Source organism: Corythoichthys intestinalis, chromosome 21 (assembly GCF_030265065.1).
Source record: "Corythoichthys intestinalis isolate RoL2023-P3 chromosome 21, ASM3026506v1, whole genome shotgun sequence".
NCBI lineage: Eukaryota > Metazoa > Chordata > Actinopteri > Syngnathiformes > Syngnathidae > Corythoichthys > Corythoichthys intestinalis.
Genome location: NC_080415.1, coordinates 5526969 through 5551609, shown reverse-complemented (window position 1 = coordinate 5551609; position 24641 = coordinate 5526969). Strand labels below are relative to the sequence as shown.

General features: G+C 43.2%; 1 protein-coding gene across 3 annotated transcripts in view; it reads left to right on the top strand.

Moving 5' to 3' along the window:
* ryr2a (ryanodine receptor 2a (cardiac)) overlaps positions 1-24641 on the top strand; it is a 356843-nt gene that overhangs the window by 200483 nt on the left and 131719 nt on the right. For all 3 annotated transcript variants that reach the window (XM_057825571.1, XM_057825570.1, XM_057825572.1), the window contains 4 exons: positions 16923-16983; positions 19878-20116; positions 22197-22278; positions 22579-22706. In XM_057825571.1, coding sequence (XP_057681554.1) covers positions 16923-16983; positions 19878-20116; positions 22197-22278; positions 22579-22706 — 510 coding nt within the window. The remainder of the gene's footprint in view (positions 1-16922; positions 16984-19877; positions 20117-22196; positions 22279-22578; positions 22707-24641) is intronic.

The following is a 24641-nucleotide window of genomic DNA, read 5'->3' as shown; positions in this document are numbered from 1 at the left end:
AATAAAAAGAGTTTTTATGGCAAATTCAAACTGTTTCATGGCTCTAAAGACAAAACAGGGTGTTTGTGTTGTTGACTAAATAAAATAAAACGGACAACTGTCATTACAATTAGCAAACTCTGCCTGCAATGTGAGTTTGCTCAATTTGCAGGACAATGCTGAGTGCCTACCGGCCACTACCCTCCCCCTCACACACAACAGTTTGCAAAACAATTTGCAATGCAATGGAGACAACGAGCACCTTGAGAGGAATTCATCAGTCCTGCAAAGGGGAGGGGGGCATGCAGCAAAAATGGAACATTTCGGGACTCTAGTACCCCTTTCCCACTGAAACTAGTGGGTCAACGCGCGTTTTTCCAAGCCGATGCATCCCACTAGCAATTGGCATTTGGCACTTTTCCCATTGACGAAAAAAGCCGTCTTTTTTTTTTTTTTTTTTCACCCGTCTAACCCCCACCCCTCCTCAGCTGTGCGTAAGGTGCGTGACGTCACCATGCTAAGATGCGCTTCGACAAGTGCGACCGAATTCATTCAGTTCAAGGAAGTTAACAATGCAAAGCAACATGGAAGCCTCCTTTACGTTTGTGTTCTCTGTTTTCATGCTTTTTACTGCCCGCAAAATGGTCGAAATGCAGCAAAGGATCAACACTGTGCTTGTGCTGAGGCAACGTAGGCGACGTAAATTTTGGTTTGAAATTGAAAGGAGTCGTGTACGTCACAGAAGGAGGAGAAGAGCCTGTTTCATCTGTTATGGCTATTGCCAACGCTGCTACACCGACTGTTCGCCGTATGTGGATCCGGGCTAGAGCACAGGGTTTTTGTTTTTTGTTATGACGCATCACGTACTAGCCTACGTCACCACGTAGATTAGGGTGTTGACTGTTGACCCGGGGTTTTGCTTTCACACTGCATGGTGATCAGAGCCGAGGTGATTTTAACGCGGGTCGCTTGGCGGGTTGATTGACACGGGTCGAGGCGGGTCGCTGCACCTTTCCCACTGCCACCAAAAGCCGATTGTTAGCGGGTTGACACGGGTTTTTTGGCCAGTGGGAAAGGGGTACAAGTTACCTTATTAGCCTTAACACACGCTGACATACTCAATATAACTCTCTATGTTTTGCCTGTCTTGGGCCTCATTGTCAACTATTCATATTAATTACTTTACCTTGAAAATCAATTGTCCTGTGCAGTTTGCCAGTAAGCACAAAGGGAAGGCCCTGCCTGGCCATTTAATAAAACTACATTGAATCTTATTGATGAAGACAAGTTTGGCAATTGAGACTGTGTAGCTAATGCCGAACTCAGACTACACGATTTTTTGGGTTGTTCCTGACAAGCGCATTGTCAGATAACACGACAGTAGCCACGTTTACATGCTGACTTTTATTCATACCGATTCAAATAATTCCGAATGGAAATTTCACATCAGCTGTTTACATCTCACTTCATCTATTCCGATCCAGCGTTTACATGTGTCTGCCTTTATTCCGAAAGGACGTTTGACAACTGCCGTCTGACATGCGCAGATTAATCAAAACAAAGCGTCACGTTGCAAAACATGGAGATCGATCGTCAGATCAGCTGCTGTTTTAACTTTTCGAGTGGAAACAAAACTTCAGAATGACACGCCGTTCATTTAAAAAGTTGTGTGGGTGCGCTGTGCGTGTGCTTGGAAGCCATGTTGCAAGTGACGTTACTTACGTCACCAAGTGACGTCACCACGTCAGTATGGAGCATGTGCAGAAAGAACGCAACCAGACACCATTCTGCTTCCCTGTTTACATGATATAATTTTACTTCTAATCGGTTTGGGAAAAGGAATATTCCACCCCTGTGAATCGGAATGAAATTCCATTCGGTTTGGGCCTGTTCATTCCGAATGAGGTGTTTATATGGAACACATTTATTCGGTTTGAACAAATATTTCGATTGTAATTGGAATATTTGGCTCCATGTAAACATGGCAATTGAGTCTTGATACGGATGAGTTGTCATACTACAAGACCAGAGCCTGCCAGATAATCGAGTACTGCCATGAAGAGCGCAGCCGGGCACCGCATTATGGCATTTTTGGATTGACCTCTTAGCCAAATGCCATGCATTCATGTTGTTGTAAACACTTTCTGACTCCATGAACAATTTATTTTGAGTACAGTAAAAAATACCAAGAACCAAGCCCCAAAAAATGTCAGGCAACAGAGGAGAAAAAACTTGGCCCATTCTTGCAGCATGCCCCTATGCATCCAGAAAAGTGGCGTCGTCCAGAAAAATTGTTCAGTTTTTTAAAGGGTCTGGGATATGGGACGTCGTCCAAGGGTGGCATCAGTCTTGGATTGGGCAAAAGAGTTTGTGTGTCTCTGTGGTCAGGGCAACACTGATTATCTTCTGTCAGCATCAGCCAGAAGTGGGCGCCTTGGCTGACTGGAATGACGTCAGCTTGGAATGTTGTGTCCATCAGTTATCATTTGGCCCACATTATGTTGGCTCTACTGTTTGAAGGAACTATAGAGACTTTGTCACTTTTTTTTACTCATGATTGCCATCGCAAGCTTAAAGCTTAACTGCAGCCTGTGTTAAGTTCGTGCATTGCTGGCATGGTTGAATGAGCACGAACATAAAGAAACGACTGTTTGGCCCATTAGATAAGCACCAGAAACATAATTTAAAAAAACTTGATTCCTTACTCTTAGTAGCTAGTCTTAGAAAAGTGTTTTGCCAAGCGGAGACTCGGTGAAACAGTACAACACTACTGGGGGCGCGCGTGTTCGTCCAGAGTGGTCGACCTGAATCCACTCTATTGAAGGTAAGAAAAAGGGCTTTTGGGGGCAGTTACAGGTGCAGTTTACAGTGCCTTGCAAAAGTATTCGGCCCCCTTGAACCTTGCAACCTTTCGCAACATTTCAGGCTTCAAACATAAAGATATAAAATTTTAATTTTTTGTCAAGAATCAACAACAAGTGGGACACAATCGTGAAGTTGAACAAAATTTATTGGATAATTTAAACTTTTTTAACAAATAAAAAACTGAAAAGTGGGGCGTGCAATATTATTCGGCCCCCTTGCGTTAATACTTTGTAGCGCCACCTTTTGCTCCAATTACAGCTGCGAGTCGCCTGGGGTATGTTTCTAACAGTTTTGCACATTGAGAGACTGACATTCTTGCCCATTCTTCCTTGCAAAACAGCTCGAGCTCAGTGAGGTTGGATGGAGAGTGTTTGTGAACAGCAGTCTTCAGCTCTTTCCACAGATTCTTGATTGGATTCAGGTCTGGACTTTGACTTGGCCATTCTAACACCTGGATACGTTTATTTTTGAACCATTCCATTGTAGATTTGGCTTTATGTTTTGGATCATTGTCCTGTTGGAAGATAAATCTCCGTCCCAGTCTCAGGTCTTGCAGATACCAACAGGTTTTCTTCCAGAATGTTCCTGTATTTGGCTGCATCCATCTTCCCGTCAATTTTAACCATCTTCCCTGTCCCTGCTGAAGAAAAGCAGGCCCAAACCATGATGCTGCCACCACCATGTTTGACAGTGGGGATGGTGTGTTCAGGGTGATGAGCTGTGTTGCTTTTACGCCAAACATATCGTTTTGCATTGTGGCCAAAAAGTTCAATTTTGGTTTCATCTGACCAGAGCACCTTCTTCCACATGTTTGGTGTGTCTCCCAGGTGGCTTGTGGCAAACTTTAAATGAGACTTTTTATGGATATCTTTGAGAAATGGCTTTCTTCTTGCCACTCTTCAGTAAAGGCCAGATTTGTGCAGTGTACGACTGATTGTTGTCCTATGGACAGACTCTCCCACCTCAGCTGTAGATCTCTGCAGTTCATCCAGAGTGATCATGGGCCTCTTGGCTGCATCTCTGATCAGTTTTCTCCTTGTTTGAGAAGAAAGTTTGGAAGGATGGCCGGGTCTTGGTAGATTTGCAGTGGTCTGATGCTCCTTCCATTTCAATATGATGGCTTGCAAAGTGCTCCTTGAGATGTTTAAAGCTTGGGAAATCTTTTTGTATCCATATCCGGCTTTAAACTTCTCCACAACAGTATCTCGGACCTGCCTGGTGTGTTCCTTGGTTTTCATAATGCTCTCTGCACTTTAAACAGAACCTTGAGACTATCACAGAGCAGGTGCATTTATACGGAGACTTGATTACACACAGGTGGATTCTATTTATCATCATCGGTCATTTAGGACAACATTGGATCATTCAGAGATTCTCACTGAACTTCTGGAGTGAGTTTGCTGCACTGAAAGTAAAGGGGCCGAATAATATTGCACACCCCACTTTTCAGTTTTTTATTTGTTAAAAAATTTAAATTATCCAATAAATGTTGTTCCACGTCACGATTGTGTCCCACTTGTTGTTGATTCTTGACAAAAAAATTAAATTTCATATCTTTACAGTATGTTTGAAGCCTGAAATGTGGCGAAACGTTGCAAGATTCAAGGGGGCCGAATACTTTTGCAAGGCACTGTACATGGCGACTCGGCGACACAAAGACGCAATGACTGAGTAGCAGACTCGCCTCGCGTGCATATGGTGTCGGCGAAGACGAAAAATTCTGAATCCTGCCTCCAAAGTGGAAGAATCCGATTGCGGGGGGTTGAGGGGGGCTTCCTCGGCATGCATACCAAAGGCTCCTGCGGCGCGAGACCGCGCCGTTAACGTCAGCACTCGTACACGTCACATTGGGCATGCGCAGCGGTGCTACTAAACATTAAAAACTGTTAATATGGCGGAATGTCGGCTTTAATTTAATGTTTTAATAATATTTTCAAATTAAATATGTTGAACGTTTCAATTTTTGTGCCTTTTTGAACCAAAGAAAAATGACATTGCTTCGAGTGGGCGGGCATATTTTTTTCCGGGCTGAGGGAGCTTGGTGGGGTCAAAGTGCATCATTCTCTGTCGCCCTCTAAATCTGCACTGCACCCTTGGGCCTGGCATGAATACTACATCGTTTTCATGCGGAATTGCGTCATGGTTCAAATGGAGACGCAAATGCAAATGCAAATTTGGAATTTTTTCGTATTCTCGGAGAGTCACCATGTAAACGGCCCCTAAATTAAAAAAAAACGGGCAACTGTCATTACAATTTGCAAACTGTGGCTGCAATGCGAGTTTGCTCAATTTGCAGGACAATGTTGAGCGCCTACCGGCCACTCCGCTCCCCCTCGCACACAACAGTTTGCAAAACAATTTGCAATGCAATGGAGAAAACGAGCACCTTGAGAGGAATTGATCAGTCCTGCAAAGGGGAGGGGGGCATGCAGCAAAAATGGAAAATTTCGGGACTCCAAGTTACCTTATTAGCCTTAACACACGCTGACATACTCAATATAGCTCTCTATGTTTTGCCTGTCTTGGGCCTCATTGTCAACTATTCATATTAATTACTTTAGCTTGAAAATCAATTGTCCTGTGCAGTTTGCCAGTAAGCACAAAGGGAAGGCCCTGCCTGGCCATTTAATAAAACTACATTGAATCTTATTGATGAAGACAAGTTTGGCAATTGGGACTGTGTAGCTAATGCCGAACTCAGATTACACAATTTTTTGGGTCGCTCCTGACAATCGCATTTTCAGATAACACGACATTGTGCCTGATACGGATGAGTTGTCATACTACAAGACCAGAGCCTGCCAGATAATCGAGTACTGCCATGAAGAGCGCAGCCGGGCACCGCATTATGGCATTTTTGGATTGACCTCTTAGCCAAATGCCATGCATTCATGCAGTGGGGCCACCAGGGGGTGGCCATGCCCCCCCCCCCCCCCCCTATAAATTTTTTGGCCACCCCAATGGCCACCCCACTTGCCAGTATATTGTTAGATTGTTATAGCCTGGTAATCTGTTGATCCCTGTTGGGAAGTACTTTTTATGTTTTGTTTATTTAGTAATAATTATTTTTGTGTCACATTAACATTGTGTTGGGAAATATCCAGTTAAGATATGATTGTCTCTGTACTTGCGTTTATTTGTATTTGCAGCACCTGCTTTGCCCAGTAATTATATTTTGTTTTGTTAAATGTACACCGTACGCCTAATATATACATAAAACAATAAAACAGAATTTTTGTGGAATTCAATGTTGACTGTACAGTTATGGACTATGCACATTAAATCATTAGTAACATCAAATATTACACAATACACCAAAGTATATCAGTAGCCGTGTTTTTGAGTCTTTCTGATAGTTTTCCCCTGACCTTTTTACTGGAATAATATAATGAAAACCTTAAATTATGGCTTTTAGTTTTGGTGTGCCACCCCAAGATTTTAAGTGGCCCCATCTGGCCACCCCTATGAAAAATTTCTGGAGGCGCCACTGCATTCATGTTGTTGTAAACACTTTCTGACTCCATGAACAATTTATTTCGAGTACAGTAAAAAATACCAAGAACCAAGCCCCAAAAAATGTCAGGCAACAGAGGAGAAAAAACTTGGCCCATTCTAGCAGCATGTCCCTATGCATCCAGAAAAGTGGCGTCGTCCAGAGAAATTGTTCAATTTTTTTAAAGGTTCTGGGATGTGGGGCGTCGTCCAAGGGTGGCGTCAGTCTTGGATTGGGCAAAAGAGTTTGTGTGTCTCTGTGGTCAGGGCAACACTGATTATCTTCTGTCAGCATCAGCCAGAAGTGGGCGCCTTGGCTGACTGGAATGACGTCAGCTTGGAATGTTGTGTCCATCAGTTATCATTTGGCCCATATTATGTTGGCTCTACTGTTTGAAGGAACTATAGAGACTTTGTCACTTTTTTTTTACTCATGATTGCCACCGCAAGCTTAAAGCTTAACTGCAGCCTGTGTTAAGTTCGTGCATTGCTGGCATGGTTGAATGAGCACGAACATAAAGAAACGACTGTTTGGCCCATTAGATAAGCACCAGAAACATAATTTAAAAAAACTTGATTCCTTACTCTTAGTAGCTAGTCTTAGAAAAGTGTTTTGCCAAGCGGAGACTCGGTGAAACAGTACAACACTACTGGGGGCGCACGTGTTCGTCCAGAGTGGTCGACCCGAACCCACTCTATTGAAGGTAAGAAAAAGGGCAGTCACAGGGGCAGTTTACATGGCGACTTGGCGACACAAAGACGCAATGACTGATTAGCGGACTCGCCTCGCGTGCATATGGTGTCGGTAAAGACGGAAGGCAAAGACGAAAAATTCTGAATCCTGCCTCCAAGGTGGAAGAATCCGATTGCGGGGGGTTGAGGGGGGCTTCCTCGGCATGACCGCGCCGTTAATGTCAGGACTTGTACACGTCACATTGGGCGTGTGCAGCGGTGCTACTAAACATTAAAAACAGTAAATATGGCGGAATGTCGGCTTTAATTAAATGTTTTAGTAATATTTTCAAATTAAATATGTTGAACGTTTCAATTTTTGTGCCTTTTTGAACAAAAAAAAAATGGCATTGCTTCGAGTGGGCGGGCATATTTTTTTTCTGGGCTGAGGGAGCTTGGTGGGGTCAAAGTCCATCATTCTCTGTCGTCCTGTAAATCTGCACTGCCCCTTAGGGCCTGGTATGTGTACTACATCGTTTTCATGCGGAATTGCGACATTGTTCAAATGGAGACACAAATGCAAATGCAAATGTGGAATTTTTTCGTATTCTTGCATAGTCACCATGTAAACGGCCCCTAAATAAAATAAAACGGGCAACTCTCATTCCAATTTGCAAACTGTGGCTGCAATGTGAGTTTGCTCAGTTTGTAGGACAATGTTGAGCACCTACCGGCCATCTCCTCCCCCTCGCACACAACAGTTTGCAAAACAATTTGCAATGCAATGGAGAAAACGAGCACCTTGAGAGGAATTGATCAGTCCTGCAAAGGGGAGGGGGGCATGCAGCAAAAATGGAAAATTTTGGTACTCCAACTTACCTTTTTAGCCTTAACACATGCTGACATACTCAATATAGCTCTCTATGTTTTGCCTGTCTTGGGCCTCATTGTCAACTATTAATATTAATTACTTTAGCTTGAAAATCAATTATCCTGTGCAGTTTGCCAGTAAGCACAAAGGGAAGGCCCTGCCTGGCCATTTAATAAAACTACATTGAATCTTATTGATGAAGACAAGTTTGGCAATTGCGACTGTGTAACTAAAATGTTCAAAGATTTGATAACAATTGAACCATGGATCAAAGAGTTGTGCAGGTGCTTGGAAGTTTAAGTCGATGTCCATGGTTGCGTAATTGTTGCTTATCACTAACCATTTGAAAAGCAGCGCAAAAGGTGTAGTCAATTGTCACCCTATTGCAAGTGGAGATATCAGAATTTTTAAAAACTATTTTAATTGAAAATTACAGCTGTTTTCAAACTTATATCAGCTCAGTTACCCTTTTCTTCAGCACACACAGAGAGAAGGCAAATTATTGTGTGACTATTTCCATGCCTTAAAATCCTAACTGCTGACTGGCATTAAACAAATATAAACTTTCAGTCAGGTAATTGAATGTACAGTGGTACCTCAATGTACAAAATTGTTAATATCCCATCATATATCATCTTATTGGCTTATCCTGATCTTTTTTTTTTTTTTGTATAATTAATTCCGTTTTACATGTAAATCGCCTAATTCGTTCCAAGCTCTGTTAAAAGACCACATTAAATTTGCTGTTATGTCCTCTGACTGATTGCCTGTCTTTATATGTAATGCTTCGTCGCCTCCTAGTGGTGCTTGAGTGTAACTAATTTGTTAGGTAACTTCTAGCTCATTCTACTGACGCTATCACATGACTATTCAAGCTCATAGGAAACACAGAGCACTAAAAGGCGAGCTAACTTCGGCAGTCAGTGTTTGCTTTGTCATCTCGCAGTTTGTCCCTTGAAAAGTATCGGGTATAGACAAGTTTCCTGAGCGAAAATTTGGCGGTGCCATCTTTGACATTTTCTGATTCCGGTTTAGACAGAACATCATGAATTGCGGTTGAAGTAGACAAAGTTTTAAACTGCCAAATTAAACCAGAGGGACCCACGGAATCTCCCAAAATGGATTCAGCATGATGTAGATGAGAGTCGGGGACCTTCTGTGCTGTGCTTGGTTGTGTGAACGCCTGGAAGCGCCTATATATACAGTACCTGACAAAAGTCATGTCGCTTATCCATTTTGTAGAAACAATTGCTAATAACTAAGGCTGTCAAACGATTAAAATTTTTAATCGAGTTAATTACAGCTTAAAAATTAATTAATCGTAATTAATCGCAATTAATCGCAATTCAAACCATCTCTAAAATATGCCATATTTTTCTGTAAATTATACATATATTCTGTAAAATAAATTGTTGGAATGGAAAGATAAGACACAAGATGGATATATACATTCAACATACGGTACATAAGGACTGTAGTGGGCATTTCACTCTACTGTCATTTAAATCTGTCTATGCTGTCCTCACTCCGAAGTGTCTACTTTTTCCAAAGCTAGACAGCTAGTGAACAACGCCTTAATAATCAGACTTCTTCCTTTTTCATCTGATTTATTAATAAAATGGCCTCAAACCATTGTCCTCTTTACACCGTAGTAGACCGTAGTAAAACTACAAAAAAAAGTACACAAGCATTGCATTAGCAACAACGTTAGCTTAGCACGCTATACAGGTTAACTAAACATAAACAAAAAGCGTCTCATACAAAAAAATATAACATATTATATAATTATATAATATGCACATTCTTTACAACAACCATACTTACGGACAAATCTTGTCCAAGGATCATATAAGCACAACATTACAACGTGGGCGTCAGCCCGAGATGTCGTGCAGCCATATTGAAATGTCAGTGTCAAGAAAACAATAAACCATGTTGCAAAGCGACCACAAGAATTCGCTGTTGGACAGCAAAAAAGCCTTGCTGTAAAACTTACCAAAAGGCAGAATACTGTCTGAGCGGGACATGTGCGTTAATTGCGTCAAATATTTTAACGTGATTAATTTAAAAAATTAATTACCGCTCATTAACGCGATAATTTTGACAGCCCTACTAATAACCTAACTTTTAATTATTCAATTGGTTTCAGAAATGGCTCATATGAAAGCTAAGACCCTCCCAATTTATGTTGAATGTACAAAAATGTATTTGTTTCACTGAAAAAATATTAATCATTTCATGAAGACATAAAGGTCAAATTTTGGCAAGACAAAAGTTTTGTCGCCTACATAAAGTAGTGTGAAAATTGAACAAAAAATGTACTTCAAATACAAAAATATGTTACATAACATAAGTGAATTAAATAGTGGTGCTGTGAGATCCAAATTTAATATTTTGTATGACTTCGATGGGCTTGAAGGACTGCATCCATGCGGTTCGGCAAGTATTCATACAATTTATTGATGAAGTCATCATGAACATCAAAGAAAGCAGTCTTGCATGCCTCTCAGAGTTCATCAACATTCTTGGGTTTCGTCTTCTATGCTTCCTCTTTCATCCTACCCCAGACGTGCTCAATGATGTTCATGTCTGGTGACTGGGCTGGCCAGTCCTGGAGGATCTTGATCTTTTTCCACTGCAGCAGAGCTCCACGAGACCTGGTCACCTGAAGTCCCTGAGTCAACCAGAACAGTCTGTCGAATTCTGTCTAGAAATGGCCTCCATGGTCGAATCAGTGCCCAGAAACCAGCATCAAATAAAAGACAATTAAAAAACCGTGTGGCATTTGCCAAGGCCCACAGCCTGTCAAAAGGATGGATGCTGGAAAAGTGGCAAAAGGTGGATTTTTCAGATGAAACTTCCATTGAATTACACCACAGTCGCCGCAAATATTGCAGGAGACCTACTAGAGCCCACATGGATCCGAGATTCACTCAGAAAACAGTGAAGTTTGGTGGTGGCAAAATCATGGTCTGGAGTTACATCCAGTATGGGGGTTTGCGAGAGATCTGCAGAGTGGAAGGCAACATAAATAGTCTGAAATATCAACAAATTTCAGCTGCCTCTTACATTCCTAACCATAAAAAGGGGCAAATTCTGCAGCCGGATGGTGCTCCATCGCATACTTTTGTTATGACGGCAAGCCGTTAATGTGGATCCAAAAACACAGACCAGGAGATCAATAGAACAAATGTTTGTGTTTAATTAGTACAACTTAGGACGCACGCTAGAAAACGCGGATATAACAAGTACAACTTAGGACGCACGCTAGAAAACGCGGATATAACAAGTACAACTTAGGACGCACGCTAGAAAACGCGGATATAACAAGTACAACTTAGGGAGCACACTAGAAAACGCGGATATAACAAGTATAACTAAAAGAGCACCCAAGATGGCGTGAATATAACAGAGTACAAAATCCTAACTACAAAAACCAGAAGAGCACAAAAGTAAATAAGATCAAACCAGAACACGACCGAAGAACGTCGGAAGGCATCGAGGATGACGATGAGCACACAGCGGTAAGCAAGGCAGGAACAAGCATATGCAATAGTCCGACACTCGCAGACGGTGACAGGAATCCTTAAATAGTGAGCGCTCCTAATGCGCCACAGGTGTGCGGCCACGGCCCCGCCCATCCAGCTGAATCAGATGCTGGAAAGAAAAAACAACTGAGAAGGCATACAGATATGACAGAACCCCCCCCTCAACGGACGCCCCCTGGCGGACCACCTGGTTTCGAGGGATGAAGGGAGTGGAAATCCCGCAAAAGCGATGGATCGAGGATCCAGGAGCAGGGGACCCATTGGCGCTCCTCAGGGCCATAACCTTCCCAGTCGACCAGGTACTGCACCCCCCTTCCCCGCCTCCTAGAATCGAGAATAGTACGCACCGTATATACCGGCCCACCGTCAACCACGCGAGGGGCAGGAGGAGGCACTGGTGGAGGGTTCAGGGGGCTAGTGGAGACCGGCTTGAGCAGAGACACGTGGAAGACTGGGTGGATCTTCATTGAACCGGGAAGCTGTAGCCTGACCGCGACGGGGTTCACCACAGAGTCCACAGCAAAAGGGCCCACGAACCTAGGGCCCAACTTCTTGGAAGTCCCAGCAAGGTTCAAATCCCGCGTTGATAACCAGACCATCTGGCCCGGACGATAGACCGGAGCGGGTCTTCTGTGGCGGTCAGCAATCAGGCGGTTGCAGGCTGCAGTGCGGACTAGTGCAGCCCTAGCGTCCCTCCAGACTCTATGGGCCCTCCGCAGGTGCACTTGGACGGACGGCACGACGACCTCGGCTTCCTGAGAAGGGAACAGTGGTGGTTGGAACCCGTATGCCGACATAAAAGGCGACCTCCCAGTGGCTGAGCTAATGAGGGTGTTGTGGGCATATTCCACCCAAGGCAGGTGTGAGGCCCAGGAGGCCGGATGCAGTTGGCAAACGCAACGGAGGGCAGCCTCCAGCTCCTGGTTGACCCGTTCTGTCTGTCCGTTGGACTGTGGGTGGTAGCCGGAAGACATACTTGACGTGGCCCCCAGAGCTTTGCAGAATGCTCTCCAAACCCGAGACACAAACTGGGGTCCCCTGTCAGAAACTAGGTCAGACGGAATGCCATGGGTTCGAAAAACGTGTGTTACCAGCAGGTCAGCGGTCTCCAGAGCTGAAGGCAACTTGGGGAGAGCGACGAAGTGCGCCATCTCGGAGAATCGGTCAATCACTGTCAAGATGACGGAATATCCCCTTGAGCGTGGAAGGCCAGTAATAAAATCGAGTGCAACATGGGACCAAGGACGAGATGGAACAGGCAACGGACGCAGAAGTCCTGCTGGAGCTTGATGGGCCGATTTGCCCCGAGCGCAGATGGAACACGCAGAAATGTAGTCCATGACGTCCTTTCGCATACCCGGCCACCAAAACCTCTGGGAAATGAGGAAGAACGTGCGGGACACACCCGGGTGGCAGGCAAACTTCGAGGTGTGCCCCCACTTTAGCACACCTGCACGCTGAGCGTCCGGAACAAAAAGTTTGCCAGCAGGGCAGCCTCCGGGCACCCTAACACCCCGTAGAGAGTCTTCCACTAGCCGCTCAACCTCCCATCGGAGTGCGCCGATGATCAGGTTCTCTGGAACAACAGGCTCCTCTGAAGACATTTCCTCCACCGGTTCATGAATTCTTGACAAGGCATCGGGCTTCCCGTTGCGTGATCCCGGACGGTAAGTAATCACATAGTTGAAACGTGTCAGGAACAGCGCCCAACGGGCCTGGCGTGTGTTGAGGCGCTTGGCAGCCCGGAGGTACTCCAAATTCTTATGGTCGGTGAGTATTTGGAACGGCACCTCCGTCCCCTCCAACCAGTGCCTCCATTCCTGTAAAGCCTGAACTATAGCGAGCAGCTCCCTGTTGCCGACGTCATAATTTGCCTCCGCGGGGGTGAGGCGGCGGGAGTAGAATGCGCAGGGGTGTAGTCTCTGGTCGACTGCAGACCTCTGGGATAGGATGGCCCCCACTCCGGAACTCGACGCATCAACCTCGACCACAAAAGGAAGATCTGAGTCAGGGTGAACAAGGACAGGTGAGCTAGTGAATGCCCTTTTAAGACCTACAAAAGCGGCTTCCGCCACAGAGGACCACACAAACGGGCGTTTATTAGAGGTCAACCTGGTAAGGGGCTCGGCCCTCATACTATAGTTCCGGATAAAACGCCTATAAAAATTGGCAAACCCGAGGAACCTTTGTAACTGCTTACGTGAAGTGGGGGTTGGCCAATCTGCAACTGCCTGAATTTTGGCTGGGTCAGGCCGTAATTGCCCTTTTTCGACGATGAAACCAAGAAATTGCATTGACCCGCGGTGGAACTCGCACTTCTCGGCCTTGACAAACAGCCTATTTTCCAGAAGCCTTTGGAGGACCATGCGGACATGTTGGCGGTGTTCCTGCAAGTTTCTAGAAAATATTAAGATGTCATCTAAATAAACAAAACAGAAGACATTTAGCATGTCACGAAGCACATCATTTATGAGGCTCTGGAAAACAGCGGGTGCATTAGTCAGACCAAAAGGCATGACTAGGTATTCAAAATGTCCGAGCGGGGTTTTGAAAGCGGTTTTCCACTCATCTCCATCCCGAATCCTAACCAAGTGGTAAGCGCTGCGCAAGTCTAACTTGGTATATATGGTGGCTGACTTTAACAGTGCGAAGGCCGAATCTAATAATGGCAGCGGATATTTGTTTTTAACAGTAATCTCATTAAGGCCCCGGTAGTCAATGCACGGCCGAAGACCCCCATCTTTTTTGCCAACGAAAAAAAACCCCGCTCCCAACGGTGAGGACGAAGGGCGAATTAGGCCAGTTGCCAAGGAAGAGGTTATATAATCTCTCATAGCCTCCTGCTCAGGTTTAGAAATTTGATATAACCTCGAGCTAGGTAGTGGGGCATTGGGCTGCAAGTCAATGGCGCAGTCGTAAGGGCGGTGCGGAGGCAGGGTCTTAGCCTGGTCTATACTAAAAACCTGTTCGAGATCATGGTACTCGGCAGGAACATTTACTAAATTTACAGGCTCGGCAACTGTTTGGCCTTGATCCGGAAGCAGGCACGCCGAGCGTAAGCAGTGCGCGTAACAGAAGGAACTCCAAGTCACTACTTGTGTTTTAGTCCAGTCAATATTAGGGTTATGCATCTTTAGCCAGGGGAGCCCTAGCACAACCGAAGCCGATTTACATGGCATAACCAAGAAGCTACGAACCTCAAAATGGTTCCCGGACAGCTTTGTTTTAAGCGGGGGCGTTATAAACCTTACGTCCGCCAGGGGTCGCCCATCGAGATCTAGAACCTTTTTAGGAGTAGAGAGTCTTATTAATGGGCATTTAAGAGCATCAACAACACTCTGGTCTATAAAACATTCATCTGCCCCTGAATCTATTAAAGCAGTGAACCTAAAATTAACCCCCCCATGCGAAACCTCTCCCGGCAATTGCAGTCTCATTTCACCTCGAGTTTGTTTTAGTTCAATCGACTCGTTGCGAGGCAAATCATTAGACTGATTGCCATAATGTACGAACCTGGTCCCCCCTCTGGCGAGAGGAACCCCAGGGGCCGAAGATCCAGGACGACGTGAAGAGATCGCGTCACAGGCGGCAACGTGGTGCCCCGGCAAGCCACAGTAAAGACATAAGCCCGCCCTCATCCGTCTCCGCCGCTCCTCCGTAGAAAGACGACCGCTGCCGAGTTGCATTGGCTCCTCCCCCGCCAGGACCGGACTCCGCGTCGGCGTAGAGGTTGATGGTGATTCGACGAAGCCGTCTGCACGTAACGTTGCCGGACCGTACCGCGATGACGACCCACGACGGCCCCGCTGCTCCAAGGCTCGTTCCCTCTCGCGCTCCTTCAGTCGATTGTCCAACTTCACGGACAAGGAGATAAGGTCTTCCAGGCCCGAAGAATCCTCCCGGGCCGCCAACTCGTCCTTCACCGCAGACGACAGCCCCCTCCGAAAAATTCCACACAGCGCCGCCTCATCGTAACCGCACTCCGCGGCCAAAATGCGGAATTGGATGGAGTAGTCCGCCACGCTAAGCTCGCCTTGAAAAAAATCCAGCAGGCGGCTGCCTGCCTCCTTGCCTCTAACCGGGTGATCAAACACTCTCACAAACTCTGTTTTAAAAGTCTCGAATGACTGACGGATTGCGGGATTAGCGTTGCTTACCGCCATTGCCCAAGTGGCCGCTTTACCGGCGAGGAGACTCATGGTATACGCTACACGGGACCTGTCACTCGCGAACGTATATGGCTGCTGGTCAAATACAAGGGAGCACTGGTGCAGAAATTGTCGACATGCGCCGGGTTCTCCCTCGTAACGATGGGGGTGTGGCAACACTGGCTCCCGGAAAGCAGCCGGTGGAACAACCGGAGACGGGGCGGAGTGACCGGGCGCCGCGGCAGCGTTACCTACGCCACCGGACTGTGCAGGTGGGGCCATATTTTCAATTCTAGTGGTTAGCGCGGTGATCACGTTCACTAGTTCATTTAACGATTGTTCATGCTTGCTGATCATATGACCATGACCGGCAAGCGCGTGGCGAATACCCTCCGAGTCTGTGGGATCCATGGTCGGACTATTCTGTTATGACGGCAAGCCGTTAATGTGGATCCAAAAACACAGACCAGGAGATCAATAGAACAAATGTTTGTGTTTAATTAGTACAACTTAGGACGCACGCTAGAAAACGCGGATATAACAAGTACAACTTAGGGAGCACGCTAGAAAACGCGGATATAACAAGTATAACTAAAAGAGCACCCAAGATGGCGTGAATATAACAGAGTACAAAATCCTAACTACAAAAACCAGAAGAGCACAAAAGTAAATAAGATCAAACCAGAACACGACCGAAGAACGTCGGAAGGCACCGAGGATGACGATGAGCACACAGCGGTAAGCAAGGCAGGAACAAGCATATGCAATAGTCCGACACTCGCAGACGGTGACAGGAATCCTTAAATAGTGAGCGCTCCTAATGCGCCACAGGTGTGCGGCCACGGCCCCGCCCATCCAGCTGAATCAGATGCTGGAAAGAAAAAACAACTGAGAAGGCATACAGATATGACAACTTTAATCTCTACCTCAAAGTTCCTCAAGGCAAAGAAGATCAAGATCCTCCAGGACTGGCCAGCCCAGTCATCAGACATGAACAGCATGAAAGAGGAAGCATGGAAGATGAAACCCAAGAATGTTGATGAACTCTGGGAGGCATGCAAGACTGCATGAAACAGTTTAAAATATTGGGAAATTACTTTAGTGCCTCTTTAATACACAAACACAATCAGAAAACCATGTTTTGATTGATGCACATACTTTTTTCTTCTTCTTAAGTTTACCTTCACTATAAAGCAAATGAAAGAAGAGATTTCTTACACTCCCCTTACCGTCCCACTGCTAACATCTTATATCTTTTTTTTTTTTTTTTTTTTTTTTTACTTGGTGGACATCCTTTCAACATCATCTCTTTTTCTTTTGCTCTCTCTCTCTCTCTCTCTCTCTTAGGTAATGACGCCACATCGATAGTCAACTGTTTACAGATTTTGGGGCAAAGTCTGGATGCTAGGTAATGAAAAAAAAACATTTAATAATAAAAAACACTTTACGCAACACACAAATCAGCCTCTAGAGGACATGATGCAAGCAAAATTGAATTTTGTCTGCCTATTGCATAGTCACCTTGATTTTTAAACACCAAAATGATGCAATCTAACGTTATTTTCGGACTACAAGCCGCTACTTTTTTCCCTCATTTTGAATCCTGTGGCTTATAGTCCAGTGCGGCTTTTTTGTTGATTTATTTTGGTTAATAGGTAACACTTTATTTGACAGCGGTGTCATAAGACTGCTGTAAGACCATCATAATTATGACATTGTCATGGGCATTAATGAATGCTTATGACAGATGTCATCAAGTGTCATCCGGCAAATTATGTCTTTAACTCCATTTATGTCCAGCTCGTATCTTTTAAATCCGTTCAAAAGGGAAATAATTTTCAGGATGACACAAAATGACATCTGTCATAAGCATTCATTAATATTCATGGTAGTGTCATGTCATAATTATGACGGTCTTATGACAGCCACTGTCAAATAAAGTGTTACCAAATTCCCTAACTAGCAATGAATGAAACAACTAGAACAGTAACGGAAGAATAATTAGCACAGAACATGAATTTTAATATATTTACATCTGCTGTTCTGTAATATATATATTATACAAATATAAAAATGCCAAGGGTGTAACGGTACATGTATTTGTATTGAACCGTTTCGGTTCGGGGTCCTTGGTTCGGAACGGAGGCGTACCGAACGAGTTTCTAACGTAATGTAACCCTTACTTTTCAAGGCTGTGAGTCGATCGGGTTACAGTTTCTTTGTGTAGATTATATTTACTCCGTCTTCTCTACAATAATGAGGACCAACACGGTAGGACAGTTAAGAAACGTCAACCGCGCGACAACCTGGCCGCCGCGAGCACGCAGTGAAACGCGGGTGTTAAAGTCAATCAGCCAATGCACACCAGTCGCAGTGCGGCTGCGTGTTAGACGCGTCCCAGAAGCGGCTCAACGCGACGCACGAGAACGGCAGAGTTGATTATTTGACGCGAGACGTGGCCCTCCTGCGTCAATACTACTACCGGTAGCTAGGATCGGGCCGGAAGTCAATCGTGTAAAAATACGGTGGATCCGGTCGATTTTCAAACTAATATGCAATCGTAACCTACTTTTTGAGTCCATCAGATCTCTTGAGTGGTAGATCGGGGCACAGTTGACTTGTCTTTGTTGATTTACTGCTATCTTTTCTGCTATAATGATAACCGACACGGCCCCGTGTTCAATACAAAATCCTCCTACCACAACAAAACAAGTAGGAACTAATATTCACATAGGAACTAAAGTTATACACCATAAAATATGCAATATAAATGAATACTACATCACATTTGTAAAATATAAACACATAATAAAATAAATAATAGCCCATTTAAATAAAATAAATTGAAATGAGCTAAAACACCTGTAATTAATTAATAAGATCCTGCTTACACAATTAAATTTATTAATTTCTGTGTGGCGCTTTAACTTGAGAAAATCCAGCAATAAAGCTTTTGAAAACCGTTCATAAGAAAAAAAATATTTCATTGAGGCATTACATTTGTAAAATACATGTTAAAATCTTTGTCATTGGGATTGCTTTTCTCTTTAGCACAGGACTTTTCTTCTTTCTTTCAGAAAGGAAGCTGACCAATACACGGGGTGTGAAAGGCAAATTGTTGTTGCATTATCTTTAAATACCTGCTACTTTTTGAGCAGAATTCTAGCTTTGTATAGGCTAATGTTCCTATTGTTGAAAGCACAAAAGTGTGTAATAAAGTACAGGGGTTTTCAACCCAGTCCTCAAGGCACACTGTGGGTCCTGGTTTTTGTTCCAGCCGATCCAGCAGAGACAGTTGAACCAATGAGGCTTCTGCTAAAACAAGCCACACCTGACTGCAATCAACTGATTGCACTTGTAAAACACCAGATTGGGGAAAAAGTGTTGTCATCTTGTTTGGTAAGAATGAAATCCTGCACCCACAGTGTGCCTTAGTGGAATAGGTTGGGAACCCCTGGAAATAAACAACTAGCACATTTATATTTTGCATTTTGTTTTCTTACTGTACCGAAAATGAACCGAACCGTGACCTAAAAACCGAGGTACGTACCGAACCGAGATTTTTGTGTACCGTTACACCCCTAAAAAATGCTAGAAGGCATGTTGGACGACAACAGTGTTGACGGCAGATGGCAGCAGACGTTGACTGTCTACCCCAACAGAACAGTGATGGCCAAATTGAAGCTTCTTGAAGCAATGAAGCCTTGCAGCCAATTTTTTCAAAGCTTCATGGCGGTTCATTTGGTGTTATGATAGTCTTATGTTGGCGCTGTCAAATAAAGTGTTACCGGATGATATCTTTTGGTGTAAATATCTCATAATATAGTGAGAACAGCTGCGGCTTATAGTCCAGCGCGGCTTATCTATGAACAAATTCGATTTTCCTGTCAAATTTGGTGGGTGGCGGCTTATAGTCAGGTGCGCCTTATAGTGTGAAAATTACAGTACTTGATTGGCCAATTCGGTCATCATAAAAATAAGACATGCAGATGGACTGTAACCCAGCACACTCAAATGTGAGATTATATTTTAACCCTACACAGTTAACAACTTTTTAAAATAACTATTAAGAATTGGAAACTTATATACAGAGTGAAACAGTAAAGCTAAGTAAATGAGTTTTAAGCACTGTGTGTCTGCCAGTAGCTGTCATTTATACTCCAACTCTTGTAATTTGCTGCACTTGTTCGGGATTAGAAATTTTTCATTTTACTTTGCAATATTGTGGATTTAAATGAAGCATTTTTTTTTTTTTTTTTTTTTAAAGTACAATGATAATGACAGTTTTGTTTTTGTTTTTAGGACAGTGATGAAGACAGGCTTGGAGTCGGTCAAGGCAGCATTGCATTCCTACTTCAACAGTGCAGCAGAAGCTTTGGAAAAGACTCAAGAGAACCTGAAGCTTGGCCAATTCACTCACTGCAAAGAACTACCCCGAAGGGTCCCTCAAATCATCAACTTTACCACCTTTGGTCTGCTTCCGATCCTGTCTTCCTTATTTGAACACATTGGAAAGAACAACTTTGGAGAAGATCTAATACGTGCGTACATTTTGTTTTAATTTTTCTTATAAACTTTAGATATACATACAATGTGCTAGTATTATGAATGGAATTTTCCCCATCAGAAATGACTGAATTCCAGTTAATGTGTGCAACACCATGACCCCTCATGCTACCCCCAGGGGCATCACTAGACCTAATACAATACTGGGGCATAGCGGGGCACTGGCGAGGGAGAAATCTAAATTGGGACATCCCTTGTTGATAGTCAATTCACCTCTGCTCATGCTCATCGACTTTCATCTCTCTTTTACCTGTTCCTACACTCTGCAACTATACTTTGTCGGGAGAGAAATGGGGATATATCACTGTAACTGTTATGCAATTAATCAGTGTTGCTCAACAAGTAGGTTATGGCCTAAAAGTGGTTTATGTTGCCTAGGTGGGTTACCTAGCTTACCTTTTTAATTCCTCCTTGCTGATTTATCCTCACAGCTAGCAAATAACTTTTTAATATCCATTTTTGCAAGAGTAATGCTGTTTGAGGCTTATAGAAATAAAAAAAATAAGACATCTTTTGTCAGATTACAGGGACTGCAGTAACAAAATGCTTGCAAAACTGCTGGAAATGATGATGAGCACACATAGGCGGATTTACTATTCAGGCGAAGTAGACGATCGCCTTAGGCCCCCAACGAGTAGGGGGCCCCCAACCAGCTGCCCTTGCCCCAACGAGCAACAGCTTGGGCCACCGGAGCCAGCAGCACCCCCAACTATTTGTCAAAACAAAAAAGAAAGCCATTTGAATGCTGCATTTATATTATCTCTCCCGCCCCCACACGTACTGCAATGGACTGCTCCACGACGACGGACTGAGTATCAGTCGCTTAGCTTCATTTAGCGCCGTTTAGCTTCGCTTAGCTCCGCTTAGCTGTTCGTTAGCTTCACTTAGCTCTCCCGCGGTTTTCACGCCACTAAGCTCGCTATTTTTACAGCTCACTTGCTACTTTGCAAGTCGGTTATCGTTTATTTCGAACACATGAGCGAACGTGCTCTCCATGAGAGCCAATGTGCAGTGAGAACAGGCCTCTAATGCCTATTTTAACTTTCTTCTTCAACAGCAAAAACACGTTATGTTCGTCATATAAATAATGATTTCTGGAGTTAATCCCACATACTTCAGAATTAATATTATAATATGTTGAGTATGAGGCAGTTGAGTTATGTACTACATAATACAGATTCTACACTAAGAATAGTGTACACTAAAAATGACACTCTTCATGACAAATATGATTGGCAATGAATAATTATTATAATTATTATACTACTATTATATATAGTAGTATACTATAATAATATTGCTAGAATTTTTTTTAAGAATTGTTTTGAATAATGTTGGAAAGGCAAAGTCAGTGTTCTGAATCGTTTTACGTTCCATTCTTTTGCACTAGTAAATGCTATCAGCATTTAACCTCATTGTTTATTTGTGATTAATTATTGTTATTTACATGATTATTTGTACTTTGATAAAGAATTTAAGTGTTCTAAAATAGTTTTGTGAATTAATAAGCGTCAACAAAAATTTTATTGCTAAATTAGTAAAAAAAAAAAAAAAAAGAAAACTATTAGATTAGTCGATTAATTGTAAAACTAGTCGGCTGACTAAGCAGGAGAAAATTTGTCGTTTAGGACAGCCCTAGTGTACCAGAACATATTTCCTCAACACCCTTCTCACCTCTTTGACTCCTGACCCATGAAGAGGGCCCCTGGATATGTTCGCCTTAGGCCCCAAAATGGCCAAGTCCGCCACTGTGAGCACACATACAAAATTCTTAGAGATAGGCAATTCATACAGATTGATTGTATTGATCTTAGTCATATGAACAAATAGCAATTAATAGCATCATTATTGACACAGTTCAAATACCACAAACTCCCCTTGAGCAACCTCTCGAGGGTAAAAAGCTGGTCCATGGTTCCACTGCCAGGACGAAAACCGCATTGCTTAGAAGGAATGTGTTAACTAATTCTAAAATAATTTCTTAACAATCATGAATGACAACACACGTGAATGTAATTTAATTCTTGTGCGTATTTCTTATTCTTTCTTTGTTAGTGGATGAGGTCCAGGTGTCCTGCTATAGAATTCTCAACAGCCTCTACTTTCTGGGAACCAATGAAAGCATATATGTAGAGAGGTATGTATGTCATAATATTTTATCAATAGGGCCATACGCTGTTGGTAGTTAGGTAATTGAAACAAGACCACAAATGAGAGAGGATAAAATAAATAAAAATCCCTTTTCACTTTCTGAGTTAATGTCAGGCTCATGTGCTAGCCTTCCTGACAGTCGAAGCAATTCGGCACTCGCAAGGCATAATTTTGTTTGTCTGCTCTGTCTGTACTATACCTGGTAAGATGGTGGTGCATACCTTTTAAGAAATTCTGGTTGTGCAGGTTGCATGCATAATTTACCTTTTGACTCTGTCTTCTCTAGACATCGTCCAGCATTAGGAAAATGTTTGGCTGCTTTCTCAATAGCCTTCCCAGTTGCCTTCCTTGAACCTCATTTGGACAAATTCAACAACTTCTCAATCTACAACAAAAGCGCTAAAGACAGAAATGGTAAGTTTTACTCAGATTTTTTCCCCAGATTCAGATGTACGATTTAAAATTTAAGTTCTGAAATGCGTTCTTGTCACATAATCTCAATTTGATGTCATGAACAGAAGCCCTCAAAAAAGATACTTTATTGATATAATGAGTAATTATTATATGACATGTAAATTTCTAATAACTCTTTGATCACGTAAACAAAAATTCATCTCCATCATTTCAGCGTTATGCTAATCAACACCCTATTTTGACTTCACAACTCAATAATTTTTTTTATAGGGTCTTGACCAGAAGTTTGTGGTAACACGTTACATTTACTAGAGTAACTTTTTGAGAAAAATTTACTTCTAAAGCCCGTTTCAGACTTCTATCCCCTTAAATTCCCGTTTAATATGATGCGCAAATTACCCGCGTCATGGCTTTGAGACATGGGGACATGTACTGGGAATTACCCAGGTTGGACACTTTTAGACTTGTCCTGTGTTGGCAACTCGGTGCTCTGTGCGGGGGAGGGTGGGGGACGGGATTTTATAAACCACACATTCTGTCGTTTTTGGTCAGCATCGGCGACAAAATAAACCAAACATTTCCAAAGATGGACGATGGACTGTCTCTTCTTAGACTCTAAGATCCAGTTGCAATTTAATTTCATTATGTTTCCAGTTTAATTTAGCTATCTTTCAAGTTTGCCATGTTGATATTTGAGATGTTTCTTTGATGATTTTCATTTTACTGCGAAGAAAGAGGAAATGACAATCGGCCCTCCATGACATTTACATCTTCAACCTTTGCGATGTAACAGTGTGAAACATGCCGCGACCCGGTTAATGTCCATGTCATCTCCGTGTCAGTCGACACGGAATTGCTTACAGACATAAGGGCTACCCGCTTAAATCCCGGGATTTAATCAGAGTTCAGCGTTTGTCTCAAAAGGGCTTAAGAGAAGTTTTATCACGTCATACTTTTTATTTTTTTAGAGTAGATTTGTGAAGAAGAAACACTACACTTACTTTGCGACTTTGGGCTCCACTGGAGTCCTTACATATTCTTCTTTATTCTCCATATTGGATTTCACTTTTTGCCAGCACAGTGAGTTTACCAGTTTCACCAATGAGAGGTTGCAAGTTGCAACAATAATCACATGACTCCATTATACCAATCAGCTGTAACAATACACTCACATGACAACGCACAAGCTTGCAGTTGGAAGTCCTATGATCACGCTGGCCTGGTCAATCACATGGCGTCTTTAAAGCACTGTAAGAAAAGTAACGACAGTGATCCCTCGTTTTTCAGGGTTATTGGCGATCAGAACCCGCCGAGAGAAGTGAAAAATAAGTAGAGCCCCCTTTGTGTGTTCAATGCAATGTATTTATTCAGACTTAGCGTTGGAAAGAGATAAATATAAGACGTTTTTTCACCCCCCCCCCCCCAAAAAAAAATGTACAGTGGGGCAAATAAGTATTTGGTCAACCACCAATTGTGCAAGTTCTCCTACTTGAAAAGATTAGAGAGGCCTGTAATTGTCAACATAGGTAAACCTCAACCATGAGAGACAGAATGTGGAAAAAAAACCAGAAAATCACATTGTTTGATTTTTAAAGAATTTATTTCCAAGTTGGAGTGGAAAATAAGTATTTGGTCACCTACAAAGAAGCAAGATTTCTGGCTGTCAACGAGGTCTAACTTCTTATAACGAGTTCTAACGAGGTCTAAAGAGGCTCCACTCGTTACCTGTATTAATGGCACCTGTTTTAACTCATTATCGGTATAAAAGACACCTGTCCACAAGCTCAGTCAGTCACACTCCAAACTCCACAATGGCAAAGACCAAAGAGCTGTGGAAGGACACCAGAGACAAAATTGTAGACCTGCACCAATTGGTAAAACGCTTGGTGTAAAGAAATCAACTGTGGGAGCAATTATTAGAAAATGGAAGACATA